The sequence below is a fragment of the Anabas testudineus genome, chromosome 9 (genome assembly GCF_900324465.2).
Source record: "Anabas testudineus chromosome 9, fAnaTes1.2, whole genome shotgun sequence".
Taxonomy (NCBI): Eukaryota; Metazoa; Chordata; class Actinopteri; order Anabantiformes; family Anabantidae; genus Anabas; species Anabas testudineus.
In genome coordinates, this window is record NC_046618.1 from 8635665 (window position 1) to 8651376 (window position 15712).

Here is a 15712-nt window from a genome sequence, read left to right on the forward strand (position 1 = left end):
TGCTTTATTTACGTTTTACTGACCAAGTGGTTTCAGTGAATTGAAATAGTCATATAAAAGTAGTTATTTTCGATCAGATTGTACATGCATTAGCAGTTGGCAGAGCGCACAGGCCTGTCTTTGTGAGGTGGTGTTTTTCAGTGCGGGCTGGCATCAGCAGCAGGATCCGCATCCTGATGCCACGTCAGAAGTGCCTGCGTCAGAAGGCGCAGCCCGACTGACAGGTCGCTCAGCCAATCAGAAGGCGACGTGGAGGAAGGCGGTTGGCTGTGATTCACTGAAGTCAGAGGGGGCGTTGCTAACGTGACAGGCGTTCCCAGCTAGTCGAGTAGTTGTAACTAGGCAGCGCAGCTACAGACATGTGTGGTGAGTACTGAATATATTCTACATTTGTATTATTTAGAGAGAAACGTGTGTTGTTTACCATTTGCCAGGACGGCAAGTGAACAAAATCTAAAATATTGCTAGCATCGCTAGTGTCATTGTAAAAGCGCAAGTCAGGTGAAATCAGCTAACGTAACGCTATCGTTAGCTAGCTAGAGCTAGCGTTCCTGTTAGCTAGCAAAATATAAGCCTGCCACTTTCAGTTTAATGGACATGCTGTCTGTGGGTTTAATGAGTAAAGATGACAAACTGCAGCTCGACAGGAAGACGTGGAGGAGTTACAGTTAATCGATAACCTGTTTGCTTCCTGCTACCGCCAGACAGTTTGCGTTAACATGGATTGCGGTGACATTACGTTACGCCCATCCTGTAACTTTTCACCGACTAGCTACTGCTCTGTCATTTCGATTTGTTCATCTAAATTGTTGGATTAGCTGTGATTTTAACATCGAAGTTATGTTTAAACTGTAGTCTAGCGCAGACTCGCATGTTGTTCCTGGACAAGTAAAATATCGATTGAGATGCTGTCTTTGTCCATTATCATAGTGGGAAATGTAGTTAAGGGGCTTTCTGGTACGTGTCACTGTCACACATTGTCTCCTTCACTCCCGCATCTGTGACTAAAAACCGATCTGTCTCCAATCACTGTCACTGTAATCTGAGCACACCAATCAAACCAGACAGACTCGTCATCGTAAAGTGCCTTTTAGTTTATCTCTACTGGAACAATAAGATGTTACTTTATCCAAGTTAATAGTTACTCTTGTTATTAAACCATTTTCTTAGTGATTTATAGTTTGCAGCACTTTTCCTCGGTGAGTTGCCCTTTGCTGCCTCTCTCCATTACCTACTGTTTTGAATGTATGCTCTGTTGAGTGTGGCTGCTGCCTGGCTCTACATTTGCATTTATTAGTCTGTGCTTAGCTGTGTAACAGGGTTATCTTTCTACCCCCCAACAAAATGTTTGCAGAAGGAAATGTCGTATAATGATGGTTGTCTGTACAATGTCAGATCTGTCAAAATGTTTCAAGTAGTACTGACACTGTAAGGCTCTTTAATGATAGACACACATTTCTTTTGGCATAATTGTTTAAATGTGAAGTTCTAATGTATACAGTTCTTGGACAAAACAAAAAAATCTTGCTTGAGATTTGTTACTTTACAATTTGTTCCCCTATATCATGATTACACCTTTATAGACAGTATTAAACTAAATGTGTTTGTAAGGTGGCAGCTGGATTACTAGGATTTTGTAAGAAGTTGAAGTAATTTAAATATATTTTTGTGTGCTGAAATTCTTTATAGAGAAAACACAGTTCTGAATCTTGGATTTTATTTTTTCCCCCACAGGAATTTTTGCTTATCTCAACTACCATGTGCCAAGGACTCGTCGTGACATCCTTGAGATCCTCCTCAAGGGTCTGCGACGCCTGGAATACAGAGGCTACGACTCAGCTGGTGAGAAAGATAGAAAAGATGCATATCACCAACTCTGTAGATCAGGACCTTTTCCTTCACTGTCCCCCTACTGTGTGACTGCAGGACTGTTATTCTAAAAAAAACAAGTCAGTATTGCTGACAGTGTTTAGTGTGTCTACTTTAAAACCAATAAAGCGTAAGAATTGCCTGTGTCAACCACCCTCAATGTTTGTTGATTTGCATTAATGGGTTAGGAACACATACAAGACTAATGTTCACTTGATTGTCCACCCGTTGTCACCTTGCTGATACATTTATTGCACCACCTGTGGAGCTAATTTATTGTGTGTTAGGTCCATTTGAATTTTACGTAGGCCTACATGACTATTGCATGTACTAGTTTAGTGTATCATCATATATCGTTATATTACTCTTCTCTGGACATGACTTGCCAATGGTATTAATACCATAATTTAAGTTTTGTGATTCCTTTTTTCTTTTTTGTTTAATTTTGGTAGGTGTGGGAATTGATGGGGGTAACGGCAAAGAGTGGGAGTCAAATGCCAAGTCTATTCAACTGATTAAGCAACGTGGAAAAGTGAAGGCTCTTGATGAGGAAATAAACAGTAAGCTGAGCTGTTCTTCACATGACATTAATCAGTTACTAACAATTGAGGCCATGATTTGTCATTTAGTATACTGTTAAGATTCTTAATATTGTCTGTATTGGGTTCTGTTTGTTTGACCTTTAGAGCAGCAGGATATTGACCTGGACGTGGAGTTTGATGTTCACCTCGGCATTGCTCACACCCGCTGGGCTACTCATGGTGTGCCAAGCCCAGTCAACAGCCATCCACAGAGGTCTGACAAGAGCAATGGTCAGTTGTTTTAAAGAGAGAATGCTCACTCGCCCCACACAGCTAAATGTTTTACCACAACAGCTAAGTCTGTTGTTTTTGTTGTTCTTGTTGTTTTGGCCTGAACTATCTTTAATATCTGCAGAGTTCATCGTCATTCATAATGGAATTATCACCAACTACAAAGACCTGAGAAAATTTCTGGTAAACAAATATATTTTATGAACTATTCCACACATCTTTCAATCATTCTGATTAACAGACAATACTCTCACTCTGTCTTCACAGGAGAGCAAAGGCTATGAGTTTGAATCAGAGACTGATACAGAGACCATCGCCAAACTGGTGAAGTACATGTACGACAACCGGGAAAGTGACGACATCAATTTTGCCACCCTCGTAGAAAGGGTGACTCAGCAGCTGGTAAAGACCTGCTCGTGCACACTGCTGCTCCTGAAATGATCATAAATAAAAGGTCCTGTCTGAAGTGTTTGTTCTTCTACTTGTCAGGAGGGAGCTTTTGCCCTGGTATTTAAAAGTGTTCACTACCCTGGAGAGGCAGTTGGCACAAGGTAGACTCCCACTAATGCTGTCAGACGTTTGTCATTATTGCAGATTAAGTTTTTTATTGACTTATTAATTGCTGTTGTACAGGAGGGGAAGTCCTCTGCTGATTGGAGTACGTAGTGATCACAAGCTGTCCACAGATCACATTCCTGTGCTTTACCGCTCCTGTAAGTTCAAGTTTGTATTTTTGTTTTTGTAATTTGTCTACATGTAATTGGATCTGTGTGACTGAGGCCCAGTTTCTTTTCTGTTTTCTCAGCTGGTAAAGACAAGAAAAGCTGCAGTGCCCTACCCAGGACAGATCAGGACACCTGTCTGTTCCCTGTAGATGAGAAAGCCGTGGAGTACTACTTTGCCTCTGACGCAAGGTAAGCTGATACCTTTGCATTCACCTTTCACAACTCCAAATCCTCCTTGACGTATGCTCCACAGTTAGTCAAGTTGAAATCACGTCTAATATTGTTTTTGGTCTATTTTGTCATAACAGTGCAGTGATTGAGCACACAAACAGGGTGATCTTTTTGGAAGACGACGATGTGGCTGCTGTGATGGATGGTCGGTTGTCCATCCACAGGATAAAGCGGAAGACTGGAGACTACCCAGCCCGCGCTATCCAGACCTTGCAGATGGAACTACAGCAGATAATGAAGGGTGAGTGATGGGTATTGGGCGAAAGTATTTTTGTCATATTTACTCCTGACTATTGGAAAATGTATGACTGGTATTCTACCATTTTGTCATGTACCCTGTTATTATTGTGAGTCTTAATGGAAGACAGCCTACTTATGTAGTTTAACTGGTTTTTAACATCCAGTCTTTGATTCTGTGGAGGATAAAGGTTAGCAAAGTGAGCCCGAGATTGGTAATGGTTCAAATTCTTAGCTCCAGTGGAGCTGCTTAGACTGATTAATGTCAAACTATGCTTGTACTAGGCAGGTGTGACTGTAACTGTGTGATCAGTGTGTTCCTGCAAGGAAGGAAAGAAGGAAGGAGAGACAGCCTCTCAAAAACATATTTGAATACATTTCATCCAGATAGCTACAACCTGCTGCTTCACTAGCAGCTCCACCCCAGGAATGCCACTGTCATTATAATGGCTCCTGATTTCACCTTCGCTATCAGTGCCTGAATTTACACAAAGTGTGCTTGGTATGTAGTGGGACTGGTTTTTGTTGTTTTGTCTATAACCAGCAGCCAGTTAGCTTAGTACAGAACGAGCCTGACTACTTTAGAAGGTATCGACATCCACTGCTAGATAGAAAAATAAGATAGATAAATAAATAACATTAATAATTGTTGTTGTTATTATTAAACAGTTCATAGACTTATGTGATGGTTATGACCTTTGGACAGAGCCAGAGTAGCTGTAGGCGTTTTTGCACCCAGCTAAATGAACCAGCAACTACAAGTTGTTTTAGATTTAGACCTGTACCAGAACCAGAGAGCGTTATCAGTCAAAAAGTTAATAAATGTATTTCTCAAAATGGCTAAATATTTTTTTAAGGTGATAATGGCTGCATTTCATTTATACATTTCTTGAAATAACTTAGTATGACAGATATTTTAGTTGCTGAATCTGTGACATTGTATTAAGTAGTTAAAAAAAACTTGTCACAATGGTTGGACAAATTAATAATAGTTTTCATTGTGCTACTGCAGTGCTTTTCAAAGGGGCATTGGAAGGTAAAAGGGTGACATTTCTTACACTATTCACCCAATATAAATGTGGATATTTTATTTGCCTCTTCCTCAGTAATCCAGCAGAGGGCAGAGGTGAACTGATGTTGGCTGCACTCGACATTCCTTTGTGGTCCTGTCATTACTCAGCTTCTCTCCTCTCTCAGTTTCTGGAGCCTTTCTGCTGAATAACCTAATTCACATGACCTAAATTGCTTTGGAGGCAGGGTGAAAAAACACTTGCATATTTTACTGTTTGTAATTGATGGAAAAACACTATCTCCCTGATGTCTCATATTTGTTTTCCTTCATGTAAGGGATGGCTTCAAGCTGTGGCTCTGAATATGTTAGTAAAGCAGTAAAATTACAGTAATGCTCTACATTTCCAGGACAGCCTGATTATCACTTTATAAAATGTGCATCACTATGTTCTTAAGAGGCATTTACATGTTTTTTGCTTGGCTGGAAATGATCCATTTATATCTGATCCTTACACCATAGGCAACTACAGTTCCTTCATGCAGAAGGAGATCTTTGAGCAGCCAGAGTCTGTGGTCAACACTATGAGAGGGAGAATCAACTTTGACAACAACACAGGTTTGAGAAGTATCTTTGTGGTTTTTATAAAGGATTATTGCTGCAATAAGATTCCTATAAATGCACTTTTTTCAGCCTGTGACATGTTACACCCTTTATAACTCAAGGACTGCAGAGATTTTAAAAACCTTCATCCATTGTTATAGCTGCTGGTGTGTCATTACATGTCATAATAATCATGAATAATCTGCCTTAAAACAAGCAGTGCTAAAGGTCCCCTTCGAGCAGTAATGTGTGCTTGTTACCTTCGTACACAAATAAAATAAACACATTTGCATATATTTAAAGAAGCTGAATGTGTAGCAATACCTTGTCAATGATTGTGTTTATTAATTCTGTCTTTGTGTCCTCTAATGAGGTGGAAAATTATGGTGCAGAATGATGAATTACCTGTTTGACTTGCTTTTCAGTGACTCTGGGAGGATTGAAGGACCACATCAAAGAGATCCAGAGATGTCGGCGACTTATTCTCATTGCCTGCGGCACCAGTTACCATGCTGGAGTAGCGGTGAGTAACCACTAATCTAACAGTTTTGTTTTTTTTGTTTCTTTGTGTCACAGACCTGTTTTTCCATCCACCATAAATCAATTGGACTATCAGAAATGTCTTGTCTGCACAGGTGTGTGAGGTTTGTATGCTTGCATCTTGTTTTAAGAATCTTTTGCTAAGCAGTTCTCCTTGCTTTTTTCCAGACCCGTCAGGTGCTGGAGGAGCTAACCGAGCTCCCTGTCATGGTGGAGCTGGCCAGCGACTTCCTGGACAGAAACACACCCGTCTTCCGAGATGATGTGTGCTTCTTTATTAGCCAGTCAGGTGGGTAGGCCAGTGATCTTGTGCAGATTCCCCATTTGCCCTCCACTTTCAATCTGGAAGAGCAACTATTTATTTCACTCTTTGTGCTCTACTTAAGTTTAGCAAGTTAGCAAGTCATTGATCTGCAGTTGAGTTTTCTGTACATACAGTACTCTGCTGAAGCGTTGGATGTCTGTGGTGAACTTTGTGGTTTTGTGTTGCTGTTTCAAATCGGACTCTGCATGTTGTAAAAGCCATTTCTTAACAGACTAATAAATCAGCATCATTTTGTGACATGTTGCGTTGCATAAGCTGCTATGGTTTCTACTGCTGTCAATCCTACAGGGGAGACTGCTGACAGCCTCTTGGCTCTGCGCTACTGTAAGGAGAGAGGCGCTCTTACAGTGGGCATCACCAACACAGTGGGAAGCTCCATCTCCAGAGAGACTGACTGTGGAGTTCACATCAATGCTGGGCCAGAGGTTGGAGTAGCCAGCACCAAGGTAAACCATGACAGCCACTGCTCTGACTAACTCTCAGCTGTCATGACTTTATCTTTTATGACCTTGGGAAATATTTAACATTTTTGGAAACAGTGCACTTACTCATCACCATCTTCTATTGTGAATGATGTCTGGAATATCTGGAAAATATCTATGTTGTGCTTCCATCAGCAGCCAGGGTAAATGGTTTATCCAAAAAAAAAAAGCTATGTCAGCATTTTTGTGTGAATTTATGATCCTCTGATAACTTTTAACCAGGGTCTATAGAGACCAAAATAAAATGTTCTGCAGAGGTTTAAGCCTGTAACAACAGGCTGAAACTGTACCTACTGCATTCATTTGTATCACTCTGGGACTCAACTAAGGGTTAGTTAGTGCACATAATTTAAAAAGACGCATATTTCATTTTTTGGGGGAGAATCGACCTTAATATAATAAGCTTGAAGTAACTGCAGACCAGATTGTTGCATCATCTCATAAATGAACTCAACACCCGTTGACTCAATTAAACCCAGATGAATACTTCATCGTGAGTCTGGTCCCGCCTCATGGAATCTGACGTTTTCCTCCACTCCGATCCCACAGAGAATTGAAGAAGTGTGATATTGTTATCTTAACCCGTGTTAAGAAGGGTCCTTGGCTTTCTGCCTTTATTCCTTTTCTCTCTATCTAAAAAAAAAAAACAAGTATTAGCCACTTTGGACTCGGAGCAGAAAAGTAATGGAGCCCCATCCTTAGCCAGTGAGGACAGAGAGAAAGAGTGGAGCAGGTCGCTGCTTGGCCCAGCCCTTCAGCTTGGATCAGTGTCTCTTGTTCTGCTCCAAAGCCCCAGAGCACGCCTTAGAGACGCCATCATTTACTGCTTGGCTGGCTGGGCCACACACCCACACCCAGCTAAACCAAATGCTAGGCAACCCAGCTCATCCAATCATTGGAGAACGTATATCGCACCCAACTGCTACATGGCTCAAAATTCAAACACTTGACCTTGATTTTCTCTGTTTCATGAAATATTTGTTAAATTTCTGTTAACTTAAGAAGAAGGAAAAATTCTAGGTCTTTTTTCCAACTCCTATGGTAACATTCAAGATTTGTGGAGTAATTTGAGACTTGAGACGAAGTTCTTTAATGTTATTAAAAGGCAAATCCTGCCAGATGTTCAACATCCAGTACAATATCCATTAGGAATTGACAAAGCTCTTTTTAAAAGTTATAGCTTGTTGTGCACTGCTGTTTAGTTTGAGAGACGTTTGTTAATGTTTAAGTTGTGCATAAGGTGGTCACTTTTGTAGGCATGTTCCACATGAAAAACACTTAAAAGTTAGTACAAAGAAAATACCCCACAGTTTACTGTGTGGATTATTATGTTGCCACATCTGAGCTGACAGCACAGATTGTCAGAGTTCTGAGGGAGTGTGGTTAGCATTCTGTCAGGGGAAAAAAACAGTGTAAAGGTTTTACAGCCATTTTCTTGGCCCCAAACACTGGCATTTCTTAGTCCGGAGGGTCCTGTGAAATTACTTGGCTTCACTTGAACACTGATTAAATCTCCCATATGGGCATGGAAGGTCTCCATACATGCTCGGAGATGAAGGAAAAGGGAGAGAAAGTAGGCGGTGATGACGACAGGCATCGCGTCTCGGATGGCTGAGGTTTTAAGCAGTGACATTTCCAGAATGATCAGAGAGTGTGCTCTGTGTTGTGATGTTGTGTTCAAAGTTTCCAGGATGAGCAGCACTAGCTTAACAGAGCTCAACTGCATCTTTCGTAGTTGAGCGTGGTTGTAGAATCAAGCAGATGCGAAGCACAAACTCTTCTTTGCCCAGATCATGAGTTGGGTTGCTGCTTTTCAGTTTCAGTAATATGCTGCAGAACAGAAAACTACTATATTATCACAACAGCATCAAAGCTACATCCAGGAGTAGTTTTATGATGAGTTCTTCATTCATGCGTAGCTTGTTGGACAGTCATTCACTTTATAAATCAGTTAAGAAAAGTAATTAAAATTTAAAAGTTGACCCAGAACCTGTACAGTTCTAACTCTCAATAAAATGCTGCTGCAAATTACATATGCATTGTGTTTTTGCTCTGCAGGCTTACACCAGTCAGTTTGTGGCCCTGATCATGTTTGCACTGTTAATGTGCGATGACAGAATTTCCATGCAGCCCAGACGCCGTGAGATAATCCAGGGCCTGAGAGTGCTTCCAGGTAATTCAAACCACAGGCCCTTATTCTACCTATGTAATCCTGATTGTATGTGAGATTCAAATGTACAAAATTTGAAAACTAGGTCTCAGAGCAACGATAAGATATATCCAAGGTCTGTTTCAGTTTTGTTTTAGTTAAAAAAAAAAAAAAAAAAAAAAATCATCTTAAAGGAGGAGGAGTGGGGGACGAGGGTCCCTTGCGTGCATCTCTGGATTTAAAGCATATGATGGCATTTCCCTAATGGTAAACTAATGAGGAATGTCTGGCCACTCTGCTCCTCCCTGCCCAACATGCTGGGCTGACTCAATCCAGGTTCTAATACAGTGAAGAAAAAGTATGTGAACCTTTTGGAATTTCATGGTTTTCTAATTTGTCATAAAACATTATCTAATCTTCTAAGTCAAGAGTATTAACTAAATAAAAATAATAACACAGAAGGAATTCTGATCTTCCATGTCTTGATTGAGAACCACCATAAAAAACTTTTTCTATAAGCACTTTGAGGTTTTTATGGTGGTTCTCAATAAAGACATGAAGGATCCGAATGTTTTGTGTTGTTATTTTAGGAACATTATATTTGTTTATTCTCTTAACTTAGATAAAGATCAGATCATGTTTTATGACAAATGAATGCCCAAAAACCACAAAATTAAAATTGTCTTGCTGCTGTATGTGACTGCAGAAGCTTGTTTGCACTATTTTAAACAGGTTTTTAAGGTTTGGGTCCAATTTTGGGGGAAAAAAAACTTAAAAATTGTATCTGCTTTTTCTTATGCACTAGATCTGATTAAAGAGGTCCTCAGTTTAGATGATGAGATCCAGAAGTTGGCAACAGAGCTGTACCAACAGAAGAGTGTACTGATCATGGGCAGAGGCTACCATTATGCCACCTGTCTAGAAGGAGCGCTGGTGAGCAAGCACAACCCTCTTTTCTGCTAGTTTTGTCAGATGTTTAAACAGTTTTATTTATGATTTTATGCATGATGTGTCTCTTGAGTGACTTGACTGCAATTTTTTTAACTCTACTATTTTTAAACTGATACTCCTTTCATTTTACATCTGTGTCTAAAGAAAGAAGTAGAACTTGGTAGTAGGACCAAGATAGACTGAGATGTTATGTTTTGAAAACGGTAATAGCTGCAACCTAAGCTTAGTTTTTCTCAAGTGATGTTCATTTTGTTTAGAAAATCAAAGAGATCACGTACATGCATTCAGAGGGCATCCTGGCCGGGGAACTGAAACATGGTCCGCTAGCCTTGGTGGATAAACTCATGCCAGTTATCATGATCATCATGAGAGACCACACCTACACCAAATGTCAGAACGCCCTGCAGCAAGTTGTTGCCCGCCAGGTAAGTTCTATAAACCTAGCTCGAAATTTGAATGTAGGGATATTTAATTATTGTTGATATGTTTTGTAGTCAAATTAGGGTGTGGTTTTAAATGAGTTGTTGCAGCACTAAAACCAAATGACCTATTTATCCACAAAAATGCTCAGTACACACAGTGTTTCACACGAGAAATCAACTGACAACTAAACATTTGGTGGCCCCTGCACATTTAGCATGTTAGGTTAATTTTTAGTCCCCAGCTTTTGTAGTTGCTAGATGATGTACTTTCTATTTAATATCTTCGTTTTCACAGGGCCGTCCTATTGTGGTCTGTGACAAAGACGATTACGAGACTATCAAGAACTCCAGCCGCACCATCAAAGTTCCCCACTGTGTGGACTGCCTACAGGGCATCCTTAGTGTCATCCCCCTGCAGCTGCTGTCCTTCCATCTGGCTGTCCTCCGAGGTTACGATGTGAGTACTGTCCTCTTAGACTCAGCGGTAACCTAGTGTTTACCAGACTTTTCCCTCTTATCTCCACCTTTTTCATCTGTCGTCTTCACTCCAACTTAAAATCTCCAGTATTAGTGATGTGCATGTTTTTTCTTCTACACTTCACTTTGGAAAATAAAGTTAAGTGTTCAAGTGAACAGATTTTTTAAGAGGTGAATTTTCCAAAAGATGCGTGTGCATCTCTGGACTGCTGTGCAGAGATGCACACTAAGAACCAGCACTAGAAACAAACAACATGCAGTGTTTACATTGTTCCAGATTAGTGTTCTGACTCATTTAAACAAGTAACCTAATTTTGAGTCCAAGCATGCAAACCTCTTAACTCAGAGCACTAGTGAAGTTGATACTGATACAGAAGCTGCTGTTTGTGAAAGGATTACAATTACATGTGAACACTATTGTCTGTGCACAACCTGAGACTTGTAGACCAACTATTGTTAGTACTGGATCAGTAAAACAGCTGTAATCATATAAGATCATTTTCTCCGATTTTAAAGTCAGCTTACTGTTAAAACGGCTTTGAAGGGTAAAGTAAGGAGCTGAACTGAAGTACAGCATGTAAATATAGCAAGTGTTGATGCTACCTTTCAAACACTTCACTTCAGAAATATGTCCTGACAGTGCAGCCTTTTGCCTCTTGTTATTACGTCAATGATTATTCACAGAGAAACAAACATTTATGTGTACACAGCTCGATTGTCCAAGTTATGTTAAATTTGGTTAAAATACATACTTGATAATGTGACAGCATTTATTCAACAGCAGAAGCCCTATATTTGTTGTTTAACCTTAACTGTTGTTCGCCATGTGGTAAAGGCCTTTCTTCTGTTTAAATACAGGTGGACTGTCCAAGAAACCTGGCCAAGTCTGTAACCGTAGAGTGAACCACACCAGTCATCACCTAACAAGAAAAGCCTGGCCGACACACATTCAAACACAGATGGCAAGGCAGCATCTGTACGCAGGAACAAAGACAAGACAGTGTTCCGTTTGTGTCTCGTGTCACAGCTCTTTTTAATGCAATCTTCTGCTCAACAGTAATGTATTTCACTGTTGCATATTAACTGTATCTCACTATCTATTTTCTGAGAAACCTTTGGCCTCATCGCTATATTGTTGTTATAGAAGTCAGACAGGAACGTCTGTGGTTGCAGGGTCTGGGCAGGCACTGAAATACTTTTATCTCTCGCTTTGGGTTTGTGAATTTGTAGCAGCAGTCACTGACCATCTGAATTTATGTGCTTTCGTGCTCAAAACTTGTGAGCAAACGCTCCCTGTTTATTTTATGCTGATTAGTCTCTCTGGGAGCTGATGTTTAAGCAGTTGACTGACAGAAGTTGGGGTTTAAAGACCTCACTGGCTCTTCTTTTTTCCTTCTGTAGTGCAATGATTTGTAGTTTAGTTGGGGTATTTTTCTTTGGCAGCTAATCATTTGAAGTGTCTTTACAGTTGAAGTAAATGACAGTCTTAAATCATTCCAAGCCACAGGTCAACGCTTCTTCATAATTACAGTGCAGTTTGCCAGCTTTGCCTCGGTTTCAATCTTGGACTTGCTTCTGAGGACACACAACTTACTGCAGGGGCAGTATAAGTTAGATCACAGAAAAGTTGTGAATACACTACTGTGTAAAAATGTCTTGACTACATTATAAAAGCTTATCCTTGTTTATAAACTTAGTGTTCCAGATTTCAAACACTGTCCACTCTGTTAATGAGAACAAGCCTCGGGTACTGAGCCTTCTACGCCACAGGGAAAGATGTTTTGTTACCATGCACTGTTTCTGCTTTCTCTGTTCTCTGTATGTCATATTCTTCATATAACGCTCTTTGTGCACAGTCTAGTTTTGATTCTTGTGTTGACCTCTTTAACCTCATTTAGAGACCTTACCAGTCATTTGTGGTCTCCAGTTTACATTAAAGCTATAATCTGAAGTAATTCAAGTGAGATGAAGTCACTAACCTGATGTAGAATTTGCACCCAGGTGCCATCCTACACCCTGCAACCATGACTATTGTAATGTTGGGACCATTTGTAGCTATTATTTCTTTCCTTGTGTTATATTATTTATTTCATTTCCTTAAAACAACTAATTTTTTCTATGATTTAAGTTACTCTTTGAACAAAGGATCCTCTAAAACTGAATATGATGGTCCCTCAAAATGTGTCAATCTGTCAAACCAAATATCTTTACCACGACATTGTAAACCAAAACTTATTTTATATGTTCAGCTTGTGTTTTGTAGCTATGTGTACAGATACTGGTAGAGTGTGTGGTATGAAAGACTCTTGGAGACCTAAAGGGTGCATTCACACAGTTACACGACATAACGTAAATATTTATTCAGGTCAGAAAGTGATATGCCAGCTGTGTGAGACTGATCCCAATTTTCTTTGTTTCAAAGGCCAAGGAACGAGTGAGGTTGTCGAGTAAAGAAATGGAAGCTGCTGATTTTCTTTTCTTCATTTTCATGTTTTAGGTTTAAAGAGATTTATCTTGAATTTAAAGTCAAGCCTTAACTTGGACCCCCCCCCCCAAAAAAAAACAAAACAAAACAAAAAAGATGGAGCTAGTGAAATGTTTTAAAAAAATATATAAGGATAATGTTGTTACAGGTACTTTTCTAACTTGCATAGGTACTGATGGGTTACTGAGGGAGTGGGACACTATTAGTGAACTGCTGCAATAAAGTGTTATATTTCTCTTTTGTGAAAGTGTCTGAGGTGATTGTGGTGGACCCATACATCCTGAAGTACTGATGCTCCGTTAGGACTAGACCAGATAGTTAGCATTTAACAATTTTATTAAAAATAAAATACAGCTGGTAGAAACAGATTAATAGAATAATAAAAGTTTACAGATTATTTTAGTTAGTTTTATGTACATTATATACAAAGAGGTCAGAGTGATCCCAGGTGGAGCAGCTGTGTCCAGTAACCACACACCGTCAGTAAGGTGAACACCACCGGTCTGATGCAGCCACAACACGTCACAAAGGTGGAGACGGTGGATCTGACGTTACCGCCCAGGAGAGACACAACCACGTGGACGAGGGTCAACATGGCGGCGCAGACTGACCGAGCGCCTCTGCAGAGAGTCGGCGCGGCGTGCAGGACGGACTGGACGGACTGGACGGACTGGACCCGCTCCACACACGTCCCTTCGCCCCAGCACAGAGGCGTGCAGCTGTTCTCCCCAAAGCTGCGCGATGACTTCCGGGTGGAGCAGCTCGAGCGCCGTCGTTGCTCCAGCTGTTCTCGCGAGAAGAGTCCACCTGCCAGCGTGACCCTGAGGAGCGCGTTGAGGCGCAGCAGGGCGGCCAGGTAACAAGACACGCTGTCGGTGAGAGCAAGGGCGCTTTTCAGAAAGACCTCATTGCACTGACTAATCACCACCACGGCTTCACACGCAGCTGCAGAGGAGTTATAGAAAACAGCCGCGGCTCTCAACAAAGACAGCCTCCATCCTCCAACCGCGCGGAGCATTGTAGTCACCTGAAGGTAGAAGTGCAGCAGGAGCCAGGTCCCTCCCCCAGCCTGGAGGACCAGAACCCCTCACAGCAGCTTAAATCAGCCTGCCTTCATTAACTAACCATCAACAGGTGTTACCCTGAGCCATGGGCTGATACAGGTTTGCCAAATAAATCAGGACCTTTAGTGTGTGATCAGTAGGTAGGAACAGAGACTGAAGCAGGAGTCTGAACCAGAACACCTGACAAGAACAGAGACTGTCAAACATGTAATGTTAAGAATATATTAAACTAGTAACCAGGGGATCGGCTCATTGTGGACATGCTAGATGGATAACTGACTTTATCCATATGTATAATCAGCACTTTAATCATTTTAAAACAAATACAGTATATTAACATGAAGGTATGGCCTACTTGACTATTTGAATACACTGTGTGTTTGAATACGGTTCATCACAGATTTGTAGGAAATTTGCTGTGTATTTTAACTTAGAAATAAAGAACCTGATGCCGTTCTGTAGTAAATCTACTACTACTTTGATGTTCAAGGTCATCAATCGGCTTGTGCTGAGCTTCAGCTGGTGGACAACCAGCCTGATGTCGCCCCAAACTATGAAGCGTCCTGCACCTTACTTCACTGCTGGGATGTGATGTTGGTTTCATGGGCTCTTTTACACCATGCATTGTACCAAGAGCAATTCATCATTAGTTGTGACATGGAAAATCCATTGAAACAGCTCAAAGAAAAATGTCTTTGGACCTTGTTCATTCAATTCAAAACAACAAAATAAAAGTCACCCTCTTGGGGACATTCAGAAGTTACATCTTGTTATTTCAGTGTCTTGTCCACAGTCCCCAAACTGTGTCACTAAACGATTAGCACCAGCACACTATTCCTACAGCCTGTCCACATTTCCTGGATTAGATGGTGTCTAATATTTTCCAAGAAAGCTCACTTCTTTTGTGCATGTGACATTATGCAATATACAAACATCTGGAGTTAGTTATCCATACTCTGCATATTCCTGTCCCTTTTTTCACTCATCACAGCAAGTGAGATAGGTACTTGCTTTTTGGAAATAGCTATTCTCCACTGTGTCAACCTAACAGTCCCAGTGGCAATATCTGAATTAAATATAAGAAGACAAGATATAAAGCTGATCAGAATATTGTTATATTGCAAACATACTGTGGAATAAATGGCGTGGTCTGTATTCTGTAAAGCTGATTTTTGACAAATGGGAACAACGTGGACACAGAGTGACTTAGAAATAAACCCACAGGTTTTTGATTAAAGCTCTCAGGTGCTGCTTTCACCTTGTCAGGTGTAAAAATCCAACTCATTCACAAGTCAGTGGCCATATCTAAAGAAAAATCCAGTACGACAGAG

The 15712-nt window shown here is 40.6% G+C and overlaps 1 protein-coding gene across 1 annotated transcript; it reads left to right on the plus strand.

The window, feature by feature from the left end:
• The first annotated feature begins 359 nt into the window (after positions 1 to 359).
• Positions 360 to 13552, plus strand: LOC113150629 (glutamine--fructose-6-phosphate aminotransferase [isomerizing] 1-like). The gene is given in 20 exon segments (XM_026343212.1): positions 360 to 366; positions 1735 to 1842; positions 2322 to 2429; positions 2556 to 2681; positions 2806 to 2864; positions 2949 to 3083; positions 3171 to 3232; positions 3315 to 3417; positions 3419 to 3466; positions 3468 to 3595; positions 3715 to 3878; positions 5406 to 5501; positions 5912 to 6009; positions 6195 to 6315; positions 6640 to 6797; positions 8892 to 9006; positions 9788 to 9915; positions 10191 to 10358; positions 10651 to 10812; positions 11691 to 13552. Coding segments are annotated over 20 exon segments (2139 nt in total). The 3' UTR covers positions 11736 to 13552.
• The last annotated feature ends 2160 nt before the right edge of the window (positions 13553 to 15712 follow it).